Source organism: Pteropus alecto, unplaced genomic scaffold (genome assembly GCF_000325575.1).
Source record: "Pteropus alecto unplaced genomic scaffold, ASM32557v1 scaffold20, whole genome shotgun sequence".
Classification (NCBI taxonomy): Eukaryota; Metazoa; Chordata; class Mammalia; order Chiroptera; family Pteropodidae; genus Pteropus; species Pteropus alecto.
The window spans coordinates 20,798,403-20,820,417 of NW_006436298.1; the positions used below are offsets into that span (position 1 = coordinate 20,798,403).

The following is a 22,015-nucleotide window of genomic DNA, read 5'->3' on the forward strand; positions in this document are numbered from 1 at the left end:
CCTCAGGGTAGAGAACAGGTATTTCCTCCCCTACAGCAGTTTACCTTTTTCTTACTGATTTGTAAGCGTTTTTAATATTTGTTTAAAAAATGTTTTGTTACACAAGTTGTGAACATTTTCTTCTAATTTATCTTTTTAACTTTCTTTATGGCATCTAAATTCTAAGATATTTTAAATTTTGATGTAAATTTTCTTTTTGTTTCTATATAAAGACCTTCCCTATCCTAAGTCTTCAAAATAATTTAAATTCTATTTTAATACACAGGTGGTTCTGTTTTTCACATTTAAGTCTTTAATTCATTGGAATTTATGATGGCAGGGGCCTTATTTCCCACATCAACATTTGGGATATGTATTGAATAGCCCATCTTTATCCATTGATTTGAATGTCAAATTTAACTACTAAAGGCTTATATGGGTATTTTTTTTGTTTCTGGATTTTCTATTCTTGCCTATGGATTTGACAGCTTTTCAAAACTGTACTTCATATAGTAAATATCCTTACAAGAAATTACGTGGGGAATTTGTTAATATCATAAAAAATAACAATTACAGATTGAAATAAAATGTCCACTTTAATATTTATCACACAAATGTTTACTTACACTTATCTGAAAATTATAAGAGGACAACTTGTACATGTCACATTCATATTACTATCCATGTAAGAACAACTACACATAACCATTTATTCAACTATATCAGAGTAACATACAAGGTTTTTGTTTAAGACTTCTCAATTAAAAGAAAACACCAAATAAGGAAAATGAATTTCCAAATATTAAGTTATTAACAATATAAATAATAAAAATTACTTATGTCTTACGTTTTGTCAACTTTGAATTATACTTACATACTATTATTTCTAAAAAACATAAATTACAACAAGGGTCACTGTCAGGGTGAAAATATATATTTTTAAAGCTTTTTTTAAAATATGCTATTATGCTTTAACATCACTTGATATTCTTGGCACATGTGGCATCTTGGAAAGTAAAAATACACTTTGCCAATTTTATGTTATTGTGCAGGTACAAGAGAAAAAGCACAGTTTGGGAGGCTGGCAGACCTGTATTCAATCACCAGTTTTGTCCACAATTGTGTTGTGTAAGGCTGGTTGATTACTTCTTGGCACTGGGGCCAGGATTAAATTAAATAATGCACATTTTAAAATTCAAAACATGGGCACTAACTGAATGAGAGATCCTTTCCCTAACTTACTCATGTTGAAGCAATAGTAAAATATCTTATGTTTTGGTACAATTTAAAAAACCTGAAAAAAAAAATTGAGAAATTTAAAAATAATATCCGTTTTGAAAAATTGTACTTTTAGGGAAATAAGGAAAGCCTTCACCAGGTTTAAATATTTCTTAATAAAAATTAGTGCCTACTATGACCTGGTTAAAAAAAAAAGTCCTAAAGTATGATAAAATGGTCAATGGTTAAGGACTTTTGGTTTTCTTTTGTGCTACTGATATAAAAATAATGGCTATATTTAAGGCTTTTTAAATGATTGTTTGTAGTTGCCCTGAACCAAATTTAAAGTCTTGATGTTGCCCTATCAACTGAAACAACCTACTACCTTGAAGGATTATTACAGAGAATCTCCCATGATATTCTATGTTTGAACAACCATGGCCTTCTTACTGATTTTAAGTAAAGGTTCATTTGGTGGAATGTGACAGTACAGCTTCTTTGTCATTAAGGATGATTCTTGTATACACAATCACAAACCCATCTTTCTTATGCTAAGAACTTGGTGTTTGGAAGACCTAAGATTCCTGAAAATTAAATTTAAACTGTCACGTGGAATAGCCTACTGTAGAACATAATGCTTCCATCCTTATTCTCGGATCTTTTTGTTTCCTACACTATCCACCTAACAAATTATCTTTTCAAATCTGACTTAAAAACCTCCTCGGGGAACCTTTCCCTAACCCAAACTTCACATCCCGCCACTTATGTCCCTGACACTTCAACCTGCACATACTGTTATTCATATTTTGTTTGCCTTCTACTTCTAGCTAGGATGTAGTCTCTTTGACTTCTTAAGCTTCCACAGTGTTTTAGCACAATGCTATACATGTATGTTTGTGAGTGTGTGTGTGTGCACACGCGCATGCACGTGTGTGTTGAATCAATAAAAGACTAAAGAAGATGGGTAGGTGTAGGGTGGGAAGTTTCATAATTTTTCAGAAATCAATTGCTGGACCTTCCTAAAACTAAAAGTCTCATTTCCAAAGCTATCTCAGTTTGGTTATGGGCATGTCAATAATAAAAAGGCAGTGAAAAATCTTTTTAAAAAACTTTATGAAATATTCTGAAAGGTTTTTTAATAAATTATTAAGAGCACCGAACCAAAACATTTTACTAAATAGTGGTATAATCTTTCCTATAACTTTACAAATGTAGACTTCTTTTCATTTAAGACAAAGAATACTGAACAGGAATAGGTGTTGTGAATCAGGATTAAAAAGGCAATTAATTCACTCTAAGTCAATATCTAATGCACATTTTGCAATTAATTTGAAAAGCCTTCTTGTGGTACATATGTATGTTATGTTAAGTAAAAGAATAGTTTATATCAGGATGTTGTAGATCTCTATAGTTAGTTGTTTTGATACCATAAAATATGACACATACACTGAAGCTGCTATTTCACAAGAAAAATCTTGTTTATAGTAGTTGTTAATATTAAAATAGGGAATAATAAAAAATTATTCTCAATGTGTATATTTTCAGATTTGCCTGACAGTGTCCTCTTGTGAAATTTGACAATTTGCAGTTACAGATATTTGAATTTCACTTTTATGACTGAAGATATTACACATACATAATAACAAACAGCAATATGTAAGAGCTTTTTACTGAAGCATTCTGCAATTTACATTTAAAGCTTTGTAATAAAACAAAATTCATTGTACTTTTTGTAAGTAAAATAACATATACGCTATAATTACATTAAGAATAAATAAAATGAAGCATAAAAATTCTGTCCCATAACAATGGATTGTTTTAGCTGTCATTCTAAATCTTAGTTTATATGTCTGTATTGAGTTCTAATGTATTTAAACATAAGAACCTTTATCTTTAAATAATATATTAAAAATATCAAGTTTGTAGTATAAACATAACACTATGCCTTTTTTACTAGGTCATCTAGGAAATAAAGACAAATGGGAGGCAAGGACAGTTCTTTCTCTTATTACAAAAATGCCTCCCTGCTTCCCCATATACTTTTATGTCATTTCTAGAGCAAATATTACAAGATGACAGCTTAGGCAAATTATGATCTTATTTAAATGGTTTCTAATTTGGAAGAAAGAAAAAAATTAAACTAAGAACTTTCTTTTTTGGCTTATTCATTCTCAACCATTTTTCTCTAATATACAATAGTAGCATAATAGCACTTTTTGAAATGCTCACCATTAATCATTTTAAACAGCACAAAATAAATTGGGTTAATTTATAGAATTAATCGAAATAGATTATCAGTATAGATGCTAGGGTGAGGTCCTAGAATTTGTTACACGTAGGGCTAAACTGGCAAGAGATCGCATGGCAAAAGTAGAAACTTTGTGACATATCCCGGCTTTTGAAATGTAGTTAGAAGCCAATCGAAAAAGCCTTTCAGCACCAAAGGTATTGAAGTGCCCAGGAAGCACCTTCTCCACCAAACCTCTGTCAACTAATTCTATCAGACGTTCACAGGTTCCAACATAGTCACTTATCCTGCTGTATGGGAGCCAATCAATCAGTGATCCATCATACACCACGTCTCCACTGAAGAGAATCTTTCGGTCTTTGTCATGTAAGCAAATACTGCCCCTGGAGTGACCAGGCATATGCATAACAGTGAGCTGTCTGTCACCAAGGTTGATCACATCCCCTACAAATGGAAACAGAATTTACAGATAAACATGTTGCATACATGACTTCGATAACTTAAAGAATTGAAGAATATTAAATGGTTTGAAAGAGATTTGGAAAGATGACACAATATACTTTTATTTTTAAAATATTATGTTTCTTAATGATGATTTAAAAATAAGTTGTCTGTATTTTATTTCTATTGTTTTTAAGACCAGTGTTTGCCAAAGTGAATAATGTGGAATACTAGTTCTACAAGTTGTTATGATGCATGAAGGAGAAGAAAAGATTGTGTGGTCAAATAATTCTGGAAATTTTTTCTCCAAAGAAAATAGCAGCTTTCTTTTCTGCAAGGCTTCTTAGAGCTTTTAATATGCAAATGCATATTGTGTATATATATGAAGGAGATATGGTTGTACAGTTTCTCAAACTTATTTGACCACAAAACTTTTATTTTTCAGAATACACATGGTACCAGTATCCTGGTGACATAATTCATGAATGCTGCTCTAGTATTATATTTTTGCCCCTTGTTTTATCATCCCGTTGGAATTTAGGCTTAAGGAATTGGTACAAATACTGCTGCTATTGTTTTAATAAACTGTCCTTAGTGTCTAGCACAGAAACTTCATGTCTTCTTTCAGAATCCATTAATTTGTGGCAGACTAACTTGCACATAGGGTAAAATCTCATACTCTTCCCAGTTATTTGACAGTGGGAGGAAATTGAGCCCTATAAGTATAAAACTGCTATTTTATTGGATTTAAATAAGTACTAACTTAAGTAAATCATCATAAATTAAAAGTTTCATGCTGTTATTTCTAGTGTAAACACATACAGAGAAAAAATGAGAGAAATATAGTTAAAAAGTTAATAGAGGAATTAAAATGATGTAATAATCAGGATTTGTTAAGCATAAAAGAATACAATAACGAAGAAACAGAGGGATAAACTAGAAATGAGACACAGAAAACAAATAACAAAATGGCAGACCTAAATACAACTATATCATTACATTAAATGAGTGGGATAAACACTCTAATCAAAGGCAGAGATTGTCAGATTAGATTTTAAAAGGGAAGATACATGTCAGTCTACAGGACAAATAAGGCCAAGGCCAAGGTCCTATAAGGCCAAGGACAAAAATAGGTTGAAAAAGTTGTATATACTATATAAACAGAGACCTAGAGTAGCTATATTAATACCAGACAAAATAAACAATACTACTAGAGAAAAGAGGTACACTATATGAAGAAATACATTAGGTCAATACGTTAAAAATAAAAATTTTAAATGTATATGCACCAAAAATAGAGACTAAAGGATGTTTTATTATATCTGTACACTGAAAACTATAAGAACACTATGAAGAGAAATTAAAGAAGATCTAAACAAAAGGAGAGATATTCCATGTCCATTGATTAGAAGACTGAAAATTGTTAAGATGGCAATTAAATTCAATTTTTCCTACAGCTGGAATGTCTAATAGAACTTTCTGAGATTATCAAAATATCCTGTATCAAAACTATCCAATATAGTAGCCACTAGCTATATGTGGCTAAAGGCACCTGAAATAAGGCTAGTGCAACTAAGGAACTAAAATTTATATTTTAATCAATATTAATTAATTTAAATTTGTATTTGTATAGTCAAATGTGGCTGGTAGCTACTGTAATGGTCAGTATAGATCTATAGATTCAACATATCAATCAAAATTTTGACATGCTTTTTTTTGTAGTAATTTAAAATGTACCTCTAAAATTTATATAGAAATACAGATGACCTAGGATAGCCAGAACAATTTTGAAAAAGAGGTACAAAACTGGAAGACTTATACTTCTAATTTTAAGAATTATAATAAAGTTACAATAATCAAGACAGTGTGGTGCTGGCTAAATGATATACATAATTAAAGAAAGAGAACAGAGTCGAAAAAGAAATACTTATATAAGGTCAATGGATTTTTGACAAAGGTGTCACCAAGATAATTCAGTGGGTAAAAGGATAATCTTTTCAATAAATTGGACTTGGGGCACTTTGGACATCCATATGCAAACAAAACAAATAAAAAAATAAGCTCTCAGCTCTTACTTAATAATTTTAACAAAAATTAATTCAAAATGGATCATAAAAAGCATAAAACATAAGGAAAATAACTAATTAGACTTAATCCAAGTTATAAAGTTTCGTACTTAAAAGGACACCATTCAGAAAATGAAAAGTCAAGCCATACAGTAGGAGAAAATATTTGCAAATCGTATATCTGATAAAGGACTTGAATTGAGAATACATAAAGAACTCTTAGATTGCAATTAGAAAACAAAAATTCAAATTTTAAAAAGATGATTTTAATAGATCCTTTACCAAAAAAGATATCTGAATAGCAAATAAGTTCCTGAAAAGATACTTAACATCATTAGTCATTAGGGAAATGCAAATGAAACCAAAATGAATGGCTCACTAGAATGGCTAATCAAAAGGACTGAGAAAATCAAGTGTTAACAAATATGTGGAGAAACTGGAACCCTTATGCACTGCAGTTGAAAATGTAAAATGGTATAACTAATTTGGAAAAAGTTTAGTACTTTCTTTAAAAATCGACATATACTTACTGTAAGATCCAAGAATTCCATTCCTAGGTATCTACCAAGGGAAATGAAAACATGTATCCACACAAATACTTATATGCAAATGTTCATGGCAGTATTATTCATAACAGCCCCAAACTAGAAAGATCCAAATTTCCTTCAACAGGTGAATAGATATTATATCCATGAATGGATTATTTCCAGGCAACAGAAAGGAATGAATTACTGATACAATAACACAATTAATCTCCAAAACATCATGCTAAATGAAAGAAGACATAAAAAACTATATATCAAATAATTGCATTTGTAAAATATTTTCAGAAAAAGAAACTATAGTGACATGAAACAGATCAGTGGGGCCAGGGGTGGGAGCAAGGATTGTTCTGGTCTTGTCTTGAATCTCAGTAATTACAATGAGATGGGATCAGATACTCCCAAATTTCCCAACATTCCAGTCATAAGGGGCCAGATTCTTTTACAAGATAATTGTTCCAGATTTAAGGTGCCTCTGGGGATCACAAACCACTGCCACTTACTGTATGAGTGGCAGGCAAGGTAAAGAAATTGTAGCTAAGTTGACTTAATAATAGAGCTGTTGGAGACCAACTATTTAATAAGTGGAAACTATTTAGTAAGAAAGGAGGGGAGTGAGGGAAATTTGATCCTAACAAAGAAGCTTTAGAGAATTACCAATGTAGAGTCTTATTGATCTTTGGTTATATCCATCTGATAGTCAAAATATTTAGCAACAGAAAAGATGTAAATGCCCAAACTGTTAAGGCCACAGTGGCTGAATATTAGTAGATCTGCCATTAACCTGTGGCTTTATAAATGCCTTATATATGCTTATAATGCTCACATCTATCATTTCATCAAAACCTTTCCTACAAGAACCAGAATTGCCCATGAAATTTCCATTATGTGACATACATGCATGCACGTGAACATGCACACACACACACAGACACATATTATCCTTCCAAACCCTCATCCTGACCCACTTACAAGATTCCAGCCACACTAGAGTTCTGGTTTCTCAAATACACTTTTTCATCTTGGCATCCTCAATCTTTTATTTTTATTTCATTTTTAATCAAAGAAATATATGTACATATTTCAAATAAAATATTCCAGAAAGTCTTAGATGTAAGAAAAAGTTCTTTATGCCATTCTGGCTGTTTCCAATCCTGCTCACAAGAGGCAACCACTTTTAACAGTTTTAGCTATTTTTTTTTTTCTGTTAGTTGCCTCTACTCAAAATAGTTATCTCTAAATAATTTTTATATTCCATTTCCTGATTTACCAATTAGATAAACTGTTCTGATTTCATTCATGTATTATCATTTCTTGCTTTTTAAATTTAGGTATTATCTGTTGACTTTCGCTATGAAATATAAGGATTTTTAGCTCCTTAGTCATCACTCTCCACCTACTGTCACCACACATGTATGTACACATTTCTCATCCTCTCACCCTCTTAGAGAGAGTAATGATTGAACTGCTCCAATCTAGAACCCTCTGTACCTGGAATACTGTCATGCATCCTTTCAACTTTCTCTTGCATTAACTCTATTTCCTGTATTTCATGTCTTCATCTTGGTTTACTCCCTTGTTTTGAAGGGAATAAATAGGATAAAGGTAGACCTCTCTAGATTTCTAAGTAACAGTATGTGGAAAATAATTTTTGGAGACTTTGATTGTTAGTGGAATAGATGTAGAATTCTAAGTTGGAAATCAATCTTATTTAAATATGACATAGCTCTTCTTTTCTAGCTCCAAGTATAGATAATCTTTTTTAAGTTTCTGGAAACTTGATTCCCAGTATTCTGAAATTGTACAATAATGTGCTTTGGGTTTGATGGGCTTTCCTCACTGTGCTGGGAACTCTGGGGACTTGTTCCACCTGGAAATTTACATCCCTTACACGTGGGATTTTTTTCCTTGAATTCTCTCTCCTATGCTTTTATTATCCTCCACTTTCTTTATTCTATCTGTGCTATTATTCCAATGTTGGATTTTCCCAAGTGGTTCTCTATTGATTCTCTCCTAGTTTTCATTTTGCCTATCTGTTCCTTTTGTAAGTTTTCAACTTTATCTTTTAGATCTTCTACTAAGTAATTTCTGACATCTGAAATTCCAAGAGTTTGTGTGTGTGTGCGCACGCGCGTGTGTGTGTGTGATATCTGTTGCTTATTTTTAAAACATCGTATTATCTCTTGGATATCTTGAATACGACAGCTTCTGTTATCTCCTGATGATATTAATAGTATTTTCCTCTCTCAAGTTGCTTAATATTGTTTATTTTAGCATTCAATCTCTTGTTAGAGGATTTTCTCAGATTTTTCATAATGCTTGGCTGCCTGTTTAAGAGTCAGGATGAAAAGGCTGCTTGAAACACAGGCATGGGACCTAGTGACTTAGCCTTCATTGTAGCGATATCGAGCCAAGAATTACTTAGGGATCAGCGTCTTAGTCTGTCTTTTATGGCTGGGCAGATATTCCAGGTAAAAAAAAACTTCCAATTTACTATCAGGGGGTGGGGGGGGTGGGAGAGGGGGGCTCTAGTCATTTGGGAAACTAGCAGGGAATATATATATTCCCTATTTATTCCTATTTTCCATTCTGAAAATACACATACACACACTTATTCCTCTTATTTCCACTCTGAACCCCTGAGCTCAACATTATTTGACATCTCTCAATCAAGAAACCAGTTTTACTCTCTCCATAGAATAAACTGACTGGATGGATGGGCTTTCACTTAGGAAGAAGGGTTCTAGAATCTTAACAGCTTCTTAAATGGCTTTTAACCAATTCTACTTATTTTAGTGGTATTCCTTCCTTTGCCCCCACTAAAGTACCAGCTACTAATTCCTTTCAAGGCTCCGGCAGTGCAAACTGGGACTGGCTCTTGATTTCTCATTACTAGAATCGGATAAAACTGCTAACTCAGGTATCAGTTACTACTCTCCAGTATGTAAAACATTGAGTTCCTCAATGTAGATTTATACTTAAAATGAACAAACCTCAGTCCCTTTACAATGTTTTGGAAGGGAAAGTCCATTTGAAACAACTGCTCTAATATTTTGGTGACTGTGGGCAAATTGTTTAAACATGCATACTAGAAGCACTTCGTATCACTTGAATATTGGGCAAAATGTGTGCCCATTCAAGAAGAATGTGCTACATCAATCTAAGATTTATCACTGTCTTCTTACAGGAAGATAATATTTCACTAATAGTATGGTGAGTTGTTTTTCCATCAAAGATGATGCACTGGATGATGTGCTCTCCTTTTCCTTCTTGTCCCTCATTTACAAGTCGGCTTTTGAGTTAGTGATACAGTGTACAGATTTATGTTTCTCCAAGACAGGTGATCATCAATTCACTTAAATGAAATGTAATATAAAAGAAGACCAGCCTCCTCATGTTATAACCAAAACAATGAAGACTTTACACTGCTTGGTATCCACTGTTGATGTGTGTATGTAACTGTGTATGAATTTTTAATATAAATATTTAATATCTCCTTCCAGGCATCTAGATTACAACAGTAAGTTAGCAGACCACACCATTCAGAAGAGATAGGAAATTAATATTCCTGAGAAAAGAAGTTTCAGCCTCCTCATGTTATAACCAAAACAATGAAGACTTTACACTGCTTGGTATCCACTGTTGATGTGTGTATGTAACTGTGTATGAATTTTTAATATAAATATTTAATATCTCCTTCCAGGCATCTAGATTACAACAGTAAGTTAGCAGACCACACCATTCAGAAGAGATAGGAAATTAATATTCCTGAGAAAAGAAGAAATTATATACTACTGGAGAGGATGAGGCATCCAGCTCCCAATGAAAAACAACTTTTGATTTAACATAGTATTATCACCTTCAAAGTGGTAAATATTAAGCTTTCCTTTCACATCTTCAGGCTTAACACACCACACGGGTGGACTGCAGGCCCCTTGAAGCTTCAAAATTCATTAGTCATAATTATAAGGCTATAATTCTACCATCAACTGGGATTTAGGAAAACTGGACTCTAGTCGCATCTCTTTCCCAAAGTGGCTATGTGACCTCAGGCATGATATTCACGCCTGCTTGGACTATTATTCATCTATGAAACAGTAATTTTTATTACTCTTTCACCATTGCTTTCCTATTGCTGGCAGAGAGCAAAAGTAAATAAATCGAAAGTAATTTATTCGTTTAGAAAATTTAAATATATTTTAAATAGTAATGTAAACAATTTTTAGTCTGGATGCCAGAAAAAATTTAGTCTCAACACTCATCAACTACATGGAAATCTCAACTCTAAAAGTATCAATTTTATCAACATCTGCAGTAATTAAACTACATTTAATGTAAATGTACTATTCTTTCTCCTCAGATTGTTAGGTAATATAAGACTCCTCTCTAAATCAGTTCTTTTTTAATCTTTAAATTTAAATTTTTAAGGAAAAGACTTTTTTGGTAGGGTATGAGGTATAGAATCTTGCTTTCTATTTTTTATATCTCAAGTGATCAGGATCTTATTGTAAAACTAATTTTTCTAAAATATTTTATTATTTGTCATACTGGTCAGTCATAAAGTGACCCTGCTGTACTGCAGTAACTGGATTTTTCTACCTCTTCGAGGAACATTTTAATAAATGAAATTGGCAATTAAAATGGATAAGATATAATGGAAAGAAAGGGGATTCATATTCTACTCGAAATTACTGTAATATATTTATGAGGTAGGATTTGTGTATGATTTGCATGCTTTGATCTGTTGTGCCTTAGTTCAAATCCTAGCTTTTGTCACTATCTTGCTCTGTGCACTTTAGGCGTGTCATTTCATTGGGGGTCAGCTGCCTCCCCATCACACGTGTTGTGAGGATAAAATAAAATTAACAAAAGTATTCTAAAAAGAAGGAAATATACAAATATTGCTGCTGTGTCTAATTAGCTCAATTATTTAAGTGCCTGCATAGGGTTGGAAGGATTGGGGCCTTACTCATATTTTATTCCATTAGTTTCTCTCTGAAACCCATCCTATGTTTCGCAGAGCCAAAGAGGCTCCAGGGCTACTATGCATTAGTCCACATACTTTAACTATCGCCGGAAATAACCTCATTAATCTTTCTCAGGCCTTGCTTTCAACCTGACCAGATATCTGTCATAATGTAAGACTCAGACATATTCTACTTTTTATGTACTCTATCAAGCTTTCGCTCTCGTGAGGCAACATCAAGAACAGAAATCTATCTGGAAAATAAGGATGCACAAGCAGATTAGAACCACTGTTCTTTAATGGCTTTCTGAGCCTACAGGTGGGAAGTGCTTATAGCTCATAGCTGGCGGTCACCTAGCAGATGAGGTCGCAGTTCTCAAAAGCACAGAGCATGACACACTCTCCTCCGTGAGACATCATTCCTTAAAAGTCTTCTCGCTAGAAAAGCGCCTGGAAATGTCAGACAGGTGTTCGGGAAAAGAATGGGAAATTCCTAGCCACAAGTCTTTGCAGCGTTACACAAGAAACTGACTAGGGGGTGGGGCCATCTTTCATTCGAGTACTGAGCCTTGCTACACGGTGCCAGAACTAGTCTCTGGCAGGGAAAGCTGCGATGGCCCTCGCTCTGGTCGAGTGAGCTTTCACTCAGAGGAGGGAGACGCAGAAGTGGTGTTTCTGCGACGTGACGAATCAAGCCCCTTAACAGCCACACACATGTGCAACATGCATCCCCGGGCAGGTGTCTTCCCAACCGCCTCCCTTAATAAGAGCGCGCGCGCGCGAAGGCTCATTACCATCCTGCAGGATGAGGGTGGGCTGCACAGCCTGCACTCGGAACTGCCTGGCCCTCCAACCGGGGCTGGGCGCCCGCACCACCTCACTGTCGGACAGCCAGGTCACGGTCTCAAAGTTGTCCCCGCGAGCCAGTGCCTCGGCTTCGGCGTGGTGCACGGCCACCCGGTCGAACTGGTAGAGACCGCCGGAGTGGTCGAAGTGCACGTGGGTGGCCACCGCCAGCAGCGGCCGACACGCCGCGTCCTCTTTGGCCCCGCCGTCCTGCAAGAGGCCGGAGGAGTACAGGTACTCCGGAAGACTGCGCAGCCCCAGGCCGGTGTCGATCACCACGTCCTGCTCGGAGCCGCGCACCAGCCAGATGTTGGCACGGTTGCCTGACTCATAGAAGCGTTCCTGAATCCAGAAGATGCCGTCGCCCAGGGACTTGTGGGCGTACCACTCGAGCGCAGACATGCTGGGCAGGGTTGCGGCTGGGCGGAGTGAGCGTGGGCGTGTGTGCCTCCGGAAGACTGTTCAGACTCCAGGCGCTGCGGCGGTGTGGAGCGGTCTGCCCGCAGCCAGGAAGGAGGTGCAGAGTAAGGAGGGGGCGGAGGATGCGGCTGCTGCAGGGGTGGGGGAAGAATCAGGCGGAGAAGGCTGCACGGAGACTGCATGCAGTGTCCGCCCGCACTCTGCCGCCAGGTCCGCAGAGAGCAGAGGCTGCTCTGTCCGCACTGGGGCGCTGGAGCAATCGGGAGCTGCAGCACAAGACAGCGTTCACACAAGGGCCACTGCAGCCTACTGGAGACCTAGGAGGCGACACTTGCCCACCTTGGGGGTCTGACTGCAGAGGCCCGGCGCGAGACGTAGAAGGCACCAGATCCGCCCACACACGGCGCGCCGCGATGCGCACTTTCAGCTGGCTCACAGTCAGGCCAAGCCAGTGTTGGACGACTACGGCGCCTGCCAAGGGCTAAAAAGCTCTTCGCCCAGCGGGCGGGGCCCAGCCGAGGAGTGGGCGGGGCTAACTGGTGGGGTTCTGAACTAAGCTCTGAGGCCGCGTGGAAGGCGGAGCGCGCTTCTCCAGAGCTGGAAACAGCACCCCTGCGCCGGCGCCTTCTGTCCGCACCCTTTCCTTGCCAGTCGGCACTTCGGCTGCAGTTTTGCCCACGCCTCGAGACTTAGCAGGTAACAGAGGAAGCAACTGAGAGCTTGGGAGGAGCTTGAGAAGGTAGAGGGGAGTTAAAGGGCCACATGGAGAAGATGGGGGAAGTCAGGGGCGGAGATTCGGTAAAGCGCCTCTAGGTTGAGGGGCGTTGAGAGATAGCTTTACCCCTCCTAATCCCTTCAAAATCTTTTAAAATCGGCATTTCCAGATCTTACCTAGTCGGCACTTCCTGGGACTGTTTGCAGTGAGTTAGAAAGGAATTTATGCTCTTACTAATGGTAGATTTTCAGATCCGGTGATTATGTGATTGGTTCAAGCACGGATCATTGCTGTAGACTTGCTGTTAAGGACAGACTATTCAGAATGTTTTCTTAACTGCTGTCACTTTATCCTGTTTCATGGGGAGAGGGATTGTTAATTTCTTCTCCTAAAAAATTAAATTCTGTATTCTTCCTCCGCCCTCTTCTTTTTTTATTGGTTAGTTTATCCGCTCTTGGAAGAGAGCAAAGAAAGTTGTTAGCAAGGCTCAACTAAGGAAAGTGGAGGCAGCCACACCTTGTGAGAACAGAAAAAGTGGATAATAACTGTGTGTGACCCTGCCAGCCACATAAATCACCTCCACTTTTAACGCCAGGTCCCTTTCCCCACCTAGCACCTCCCAGCTACTGAAACATCCATTTAGGCTTCAGAAATCCCCTTGAGAACGTGACTAATTTCCCTTGTCAGCCGCGAAAATATATAGAGACCCATGAGACAGCATTATAAAAGATAATTATGAAAACCCTTATTGTGGCAGCCGCTAGTAACCCTTCACACAAGGAGAGATGTACTCTCCTCTACACGCCTAAAGCTTTTGGTGGGAATGCAGCCTTTCTGAATATTTTCCTAACCTATTTAGAATTTTTCCAGTCACTCTCTTCAGGGCTATCCTTATGTGCAAGCCCCTGGGCTAGATGATTTATTTTAATAGGATCTTATCAAGAGCAAGGTGGGATGAAATGACTGTTGTGGATATTGAGGAGCTTAAACTGGATATTAAGGTTAAAAGGGATGCAGCCAGGCAGGGAGGAAGGGGAGTAGGTTGCAGTGGAGAGAATGGTAATCAGGACATGATTACAAAAGAATAAGTCAGGAGGATAGGTGCAGCTGTCTTAAAAGGGCTCTGAATACTTGGATAGGGAGTTTGGATTTAATTTTTTTGCCAAGAGGGAAGATAGGAAAAGTAGCATAATCAGAACTATGTTAGGATGAACAATGTAGAAGAATAAATTAAAATAGGAAGAATAAGGGATACCACAAAATTTGCAGTTAATCAGATGTGAGGTGGAAAAGGGCTGTAGAAGAAATAGAAAGGAAGGGACATTTTAAAGGAAAAATCAGATGATTACTTTGATAGGAGGAACAGGACAGAATGAGAAGTCAGTACTGACTCCAAATCTTCAAATGTTGGTGACTGGAAAGATACCATGGATAGAAAAAAGGACCTTAGATGTAAGTTTAAGGTGCTGTCTCAAAATTCTTTTGATAGTAAGAACATGGGCTGAAATTCAGGGCAAAGGTCAGTGCTGGAGGTAATGGTGTAGGATTATTACCATACCTTGAGAGGGGGTGTATTTTCTGAAGACAAAAAAAGACTGGAAGACCAAAAATTGAACCTTAAGGAAATCCATATTTAGGGGGGTTTAAAAAGAGAACTAGACCAAAAAAAATGGTCATTGGGGTAGAAGAACCTAGAGTTTTATTAAAGCCCAGGAAAGAGAGAGTTTCAAAATAGAGGAGGCAGCAATGAGCTGCATATTTCAGAAGTCCACAAACATGACCAGTGGATTTTGCCACGGAGGACCATTGGGACCTTTGCATTTCAGCATATTTGGGAGTGTCGTTCCCATCACAAGATAAAAGCCAAACCCTTTACTATAGCTCCCACAGGACCCCACAAGATCTGGCCTCCACCAGCCTCTCCTTCTCACCAACTACATGGGCTTCTTGTTCTTTGGACACTTCCAGCTGTGGCTTCCTCCTCTACCCTTGCCGTTACTCCTCTGTCCAATCATCTCCATCCCATCTCTCTCCATCTGTGGCTCAGGCCTTCTCTAGCACAGTGCTCAGATTTATCCCCTACAGAAAGACCTTCCTTGTATGAAGTAAGCCGCTACCATACTCCTTTGTTATTCTCTATCCCTTTACCATAATTTGTTTTTTTCAGAGTTGTCTTGATTTACTTGAGCTGCCATAACATATGATCACAAATTGGGTGGCTTAAAGCGACAGAAATTTATTCTCATGGCTAGAAGTCTGAAATCAAGGTGTTGATAGGCTTTGTTCCTTTTGGGAGCTCTGAGGGAGAATCTGTGCCATACCTCTCTTTTAGCTTCTGGTGGTTCCTGGCATTCTTTGGTGTTCCTGGCTTGCAGCAGCAGCACTCCAGTCTCTGCCTCCATCTTTACATGGTATTTTTCCTGTGTGTCTCTCTATTTCTGTACAGATTTCCCTCTTAGAAAGATACCAATCTTTGGAAAAAGGGCTCACACTAATCTAGTATGAACTCAGGTTAATTCGATTACATCTTCAAAGATTTTATTTCCAAATAAGGAAGATCACATTCACAGCTATTGGCAGTTAGGGCTTCAACATATTTTTTGAGAGGACACAGTTCAAGTCACGACAAGAGCACATAATATTATGTTATATACTTATTTGTTTACTTTTTTGTGTTCTTTGATCCACTGAAGACCTGAGGGCAGCAATCCATTTCGTTCAATGCTGTCTGGGTCTTACCACAGTGCTTGGAATGCTTTAGATTGGTTGAATGAATGACACAATGAAATTGGCCCATAAGACGTAGAGGAAGATTCGGTTAATGAGAAAATAGGGAAAGCTGGTTTAAAAAAAAACCTTCAAGAAGTTTGGCAGCGTGAAAAGAAACAAAGTAATTATTAAATCAACTTAAAGGATTTCAAAGAGTGATGCTTAGGCCTGTGAGCCATTTTTCCCATGAGACAGTTACCAGAGTCAAGAGACAGCCTCTCAGCTCTACAAGAGAAGAAAATGAATTTAGCAGCTTCTCCAGGTACAGGAGAACTGACTCATGATGACCTAACTAAAAAGAGATGGATTTGTAGGCCAGAAGGCCATGTAATTATTAAGGGTGTCTTAAAAACTAGGATTGATTTTTCTACTGAGAGTGGTACATTCACTAGTGATGTCAATTATATAGCCAAAGTTTGCTTGATAAATATAGACGTTTAGAAGCAGCAGCATTTGCTATTTCTCAAGAGCTATTCCATCAAGCAATGGTAGTTAATATACTCTTTTTTTAGGGTGAGTTTTCTAAACTGCTTCTCAGGGCCCACCTCCAAAGATTCTGGTGTAACAGGTATGAGGACTTGAGAATCACTCGAGACTCTCTCTGTTCAATAGGTCCTCCAGGTAATTCTCCTGATCAAGCAAGCTTGGGAGACATAACCTAGAATTGTTCTTAATCTTTAATTAAGGTGTAATAGGTGCTAAGCAATTTTCATACTTGAGAGATGAGCTTTCTGTAAGTTCAGTGTATGCTTTAGTGACTCAGCAGTTAAAACAAGCACATTTGGATATTTTCTTTCTCTTTTAAAAAGAGTGAACAGCTGGAATGAGTTTGGTTATTAAAATAAGTAGCTTTCCTATATGAATTCTATTTTATAATTAAACTAAACAGTGGATGAGGGGAAGTGATTCCTGGTAGAATTCCAGTTACTAAATACAGAAAGAATGATAAAATTTGTATGTCACCACATTACAATCCATAAAGTAATAGTGGATCATCAAGGGCTGCTAAAATCATTAGGTTCAAAAGGGATGGAGAACTCTATACCAGATGAAACAGACTGACAGCACCTGAACCCACTGACCAGAGTCCGTCACTGAGACAGACACTTCATGTGCATCCTGATGTGGAAAAAACAGAGTATCTGTTTTAAATATTCTTGCAAAAAATCAAGCACAAATTAGAGTAAGCCTCTAGTCTACCCATTTATAAAATATACAGGGAATAGAGGAATTACATTAGAGGACTTAAACCACATCTCATGTATACAGTCACTCAAATTTAGCTTATGAGAAAATGTATAGCCTTGCTACTCTCAAAGTGTGGGGTGCAAACCAGCAGCATTGATACCTCCAGAGAGCTTGTTAGAAATGCATATTCTCAGGCCCTGCTTGTGGCCAGCTGAATCAGAATCTAGATTTTAACAAGATATCTAGGTAACTCACATGTGCCTTAAAGTTGGAGAAGCATTGTATGGACAATGAACTTTTTTTTTTTCCTTTTTCTGTTTTTTCTTTTTTTTTTTCCTAACAAATAAATGGCAAGGGAAAAAAGGGAGGAAATTGTTAACAGTGATATAGGAGAGCATACTATTGCTTTCTTGGGCTCACAGGATTGAATGATATTCAATCTTATCAGTGAGAAAAGAGATTTAAAGAGCAGGCATTATAACCTTCACTACGGATGCAGAGTTGTAGTGAAAGAGCCTTAGTGTCAGAATCCCTGTTAATGAATGCACTACTTGGCTCATTTCTCATATTATAGTGTAATCATGTTTCAGACAATCCAGAAGTTCAGTACAGGACTTGAGTATGTGACATATTTACTGTCTCCAAAGTTAAAGAGAGTACAGATTTATTTTAACTTTTAACTATTTCAGATGTTTTTCTCTGAACTTAATTTTTTTTTTTTTTTTTGCTTGGACAGACCTCTTCGGGGTCTTACTGAGTCCATTGCCATTTCTAAAAGGAGGACACTGGACTTGATCTCAAGGATCCTTTCTAACTTTCAAATTCTAGGATAAAAAAAAAAAAATTAAAGTTTAAAGTATGTATGACTGCTGATAGTCATCGAGTTGAATGTCCTCTCTTCATCAGCTCGACCTTCTTTGTTGACATTTTTATGTATATCTGAGATCTTGTTGCAAAACCACAGAGGAGTGGAGAAAATTGCATCAACTGGCCAAATAGTGGTTGGGACAGCATCTTAAAGGAGACCCAAGGTCAGCCTCCACCCAGGACCTGGGTAAGATAGTTGAGGCCATCATCACCTCACCTGCCAAACATGATTAGATGTGAGGGGTTCAGGAATCAGTTTATCACATGCTTATTTTTTTACAAGTTTTGCTTTCCAGAAATGTTTTAAATCAGCTATGCTACTTAAGCGGTCGAGTATATTTGGCTTTAAAATGTCAGTTTCATTTTTTCATATGATCCAGTAAATCTTATTCATTAACAGTGTCTTTCAGAATTTGCCCACTTTCCTGGTATAACTAATTCCAATGGCTGGGAATAAAGGAAGAGGACGTGCTGCTTATACCTTCAATATTGAAGCAGTTGGATTTAGCAGAGGTGAAAAGTTACCTGACGTAGTACTGAAACCACCTCCACTATTTCCTGTAAGTACATTAACAGCAAATTCTCACAGTGTGTTTTTTCATGTTTCAGAGAAAATTAAAATTCTCTATTGGATTTGAATATATGATATTGTTATAATATCCTAAAGTGTAAGAAAGTAAGAAAGAACGTGTTTCACTTACCTTTAATTTGAATATTTCCACTGTTCTTCCCTGAACCTTTTCTTATTATTCAGAATGCTTTCTTAAAATATAGAAAACAAAACTGTATATATCTTTCCATGAATATATTCAATACTGTGTGAACTAAATTTTTTTTTCAATTCATGCATCTTGTATTGCTGTTACTGATACAGCCCAATGTTAAAATAACATTTTTAAAAGCGAAGTTAGGTTTTACAGTGGTCCTCAGTTCCCATTGTACCAGACTTTCACTTAATGATTTTCTTTTCATCTCGCATCTATAGAATTTAATTTTGCTTCCTAGATACCACTTGGCCTATTTCCCACTGAACTTTTTTAAAATTATTATTTCCATATTTTATTAAAGTCAATTTAAATTTTGCTGTTTCTCAAAATATAAGTGCTTCGACTACAGTTAATGTTGCTTTTAAATTTAATGAGTATGCTGCAGTCTTAATTGGTATGTTTAATCTAATGTTTTTGCTTTATATTTAATTTAAAATGTAAGCTTACATTTCCAGATGTTCATGTGCTGAAGTATAACAATGAAAAATTTATAAATAACCGGATACTCCCTCAGGAATCTCTTCCTTGTTTCAAAAGGAAAAGGCCTTTGCTGAAAGATTTATGTGAGTCAAGGACCCTGGACAAATGTATCTGGGGATCTAGATGTCTCATGTAAGGAGTCTCAACTTTTGCTTTTCATATTTTGCCTTTCTGATATTCACTACAGCCTGAAAACAAAGATAAATATCTCAGGTATAGGTATAATGTTACCTTACACTGCTTTCTTTTAAAACAAGCTATTGTTCATCTGTGAGATTACTTCTAAACACTCTGAATATTAGTACATACTGTTTTATACATGGAATAAAATTGAAATTCCTTACTGTTGGCTAACAGGCTCTTGTCTGATCTGGCTTTCCTGATATATCTCTGACCCTTTTCCTACTACTGTTCTCTCTCTCTAGCCATTCTGGCGTCCTTGCTCCCTCAGGCATTATCCTTTGCTGATTACCCTGGCTGGATCTGTTCCCCAAGTCTTTGCATGGGTGGCTTCCCAATTTTATCCAGATCTCTGCTCTAACATGATTTCCCCCAGAGGTCGGGCCTGCTTACCCTGTGTAGGCCAGCCACCTCTAGCCTCCATGTACTCTGTCAGTCACTTTTTCCTCCACCCAGCCTTATTTTTTTCATATCACTGTAACTATACATTAGGAAATTATATATTACCTCATTTGTTTACTTATTTGTTGTATCTTTCTGTCCTGGGATGTTAGCTCCGTGTGAAGGGAGCTTTGACTAGTTCATAATGGTATCACCTTTGCCTGACCATGTCTGACTTATAGTAGGCACTCAATAGGTAGTCATAGAATTAATGAATAAATTCAAAGTGAAGTTTTGAAAATGTATCCTAAACTTAGCCTCTGAATCCAGAACTGTCTTTATTATGTACCCTGGGGACCCACTTTTTTACGAATATATATACACACATATATACATATGCGTTTGTGCATATAAGTTTTTTAAATTGAAGTGGTAGATTCATACTCCTGCTTTGCCATTTATGTGTTATATGGGCTTACAGTTTGTTCACCTCTCAGTTTCTTCACTGTAAAATGGGAAGTATCGATGATACTTTAAATGAGATCATGGATGCTAAAACCTAGTAGAGTCCATCCTGGCCATAGTAACCACTTGCTAAATGATAGCTGCTACTATTTCTTTTTTTAATGCTAACACTTCCACCAATACCACCACCACTGATTGAGATTAATTGGAGATGAAAGCAGTTACTCTCATTTGGGTGCCTTGATTTTTAAATTATAGAATCAGACTGTATGACAAAATGATAAGTTGTGTGGTCAATAGGAAAATTAGGGCCATTAGGAAAATTAAACATCTTTCCTACCTCTAAAATAAGAGCAAAGTAGGAAAATGAGCTAAAAGGTTAGATTGTGGAAGCTTACCATCTTTAAGTTGATTGTATAACTTAGTACCCGTAAAATGTAGCTTTTCAATAAACTGACTTTTCCCAGAATACAGGCAAAAGAGATATTAAAATATTTAATTTATTTAAAAATCCCATTGTCTTTTAACTTAAACAGGATACAGATTATAAACCAGTGCCACTGAAAACAGGAGAGGGTGAGGATTATTTGCTTGCCTTGAAACAGGAGTTGAGAGAAACTATGAAAAGAATGCCTTATTTTATAGAAACACCAGAAGAAAAACAAGGTGCGTATTTGGACTCTGATTTTGTGGTTCAATGTATACAGATGAAACAAGTTTTTGGCACAAGATATATAGTCTTTTAATGCTGATTGACTCGAGTCAGAAAAAGTATTTATATTGATTTAACAGAAAATATATATTAAACTTTTTGATATTTTAAAAAGTTTTTAAAATTGATATATTTAAAATTTCGGTAATTTTAAGAAATAAGAATAGGGGTGTTATATGTTCAGTGAAAATTATGAAAAACAAAAAATACTAAAAATAAAAATCACCTACAATGTTTATGTCTAGATTAAAATACTATTAATATTTTACCTTATATCCAGATTTTTTCCTTCTATATGTGTTGTTTTTAAAAAATTGGATTTTTAAAAATGACTATGTGGTATTCCATTGTGAGGCTACAACATTGATTGTAATTAGTTCCCTGCTGTTAAATTTAAGGTTGTTTCTAATTTTTTTCCTCATATGTGTATATAATGCCATGATTACTATCCTTATACATAAATCTTTATGCAGGTCTCTGATGATTTCATATTTTGGTTAAAAATTTTAAATGCTTTGACTATATTTTGGCTGATTTATATATCAGATATAATAGAATATAAAACACGTATTCATGTTATGCCAGAGAAAGAGAGGAGAAATTCACTTGGAGAAGGCTTGACAGTCTCACTCTAGAAATGGGAAGTGGTTGTAGAGGAAGATCATCCATTCCTGAGTAGTTATTTAGCACAACAGAACTATATTGATTTTCAGTTTCTGCCCTTGAATGTTGAAATTAGAGAAATCGATATCATTCTTGAATTCT

At 36.5% G+C, this 22,015-nt stretch overlaps 2 protein-coding genes across 8 annotated transcripts in view; one reads left to right on the forward strand and one right to left on the reverse strand.

The window, feature by feature from the left end:
- Positions 1-556: 556 nt before the first annotated feature.
- MBLAC2 (metallo-beta-lactamase domain containing 2) lies at positions 557-12,891 on the reverse strand. The gene is made up of 2 exons (XM_006913211.3): positions 12,255-12,891; positions 557-3,889 (listed from the first exon to the last, which is right to left on the reverse strand). The coding sequence occupies exons 1-2, from the start codon at positions 12,706-12,708 to the stop codon at positions 3,504-3,506; spliced, it is 840 nt and encodes a 279-aa protein (XP_006913273.1). The 5' UTR covers positions 12,709-12,891; the 3' UTR covers positions 557-3,503.
- POLR3G (RNA polymerase III subunit G) overlaps positions 12,774-22,015 on the forward strand; it is a 32,933-nt gene continuing 23,691 nt past the window's right edge. The window contains exons 1-3 of one of the 7 annotated variants that reach the window (XM_025047683.1): positions 12,774-12,830; positions 18,666-18,825; positions 21,075-21,204. In XM_025047683.1, coding sequence (XP_024903451.1) covers positions 18,709-18,825; positions 21,075-21,204 — 247 coding nt within the window. In that variant the 5' untranslated portion in view covers positions 12,774-12,830; positions 18,666-18,708. Of the gene's footprint in view, positions 12,831-13,277; positions 13,423-13,442; positions 13,466-18,665; positions 18,826-19,487; positions 19,645-21,074; positions 21,205-22,015 lie in introns of those variants that run through there. The other 6 variants (XM_006913212.3, XM_015590519.2, XM_015590520.2 and 3 more) reach the window with 6 other exon arrangements.

Coding starts and splice junctions, on each gene's coding strand:
- MBLAC2 (XM_006913211.3), bottom strand. CDS start 12,708: ATGTCTGCGCTCGAGTGGTACGCCCACAAGTCCCTGGGCGACGGCATC. Junction 3,890..12,254: donor CACCCTCATCCTGCAGGATG/GTAATGAGCCTT, acceptor TTCCATTTGTAG/GGGATGTGATCAACCTTGGT.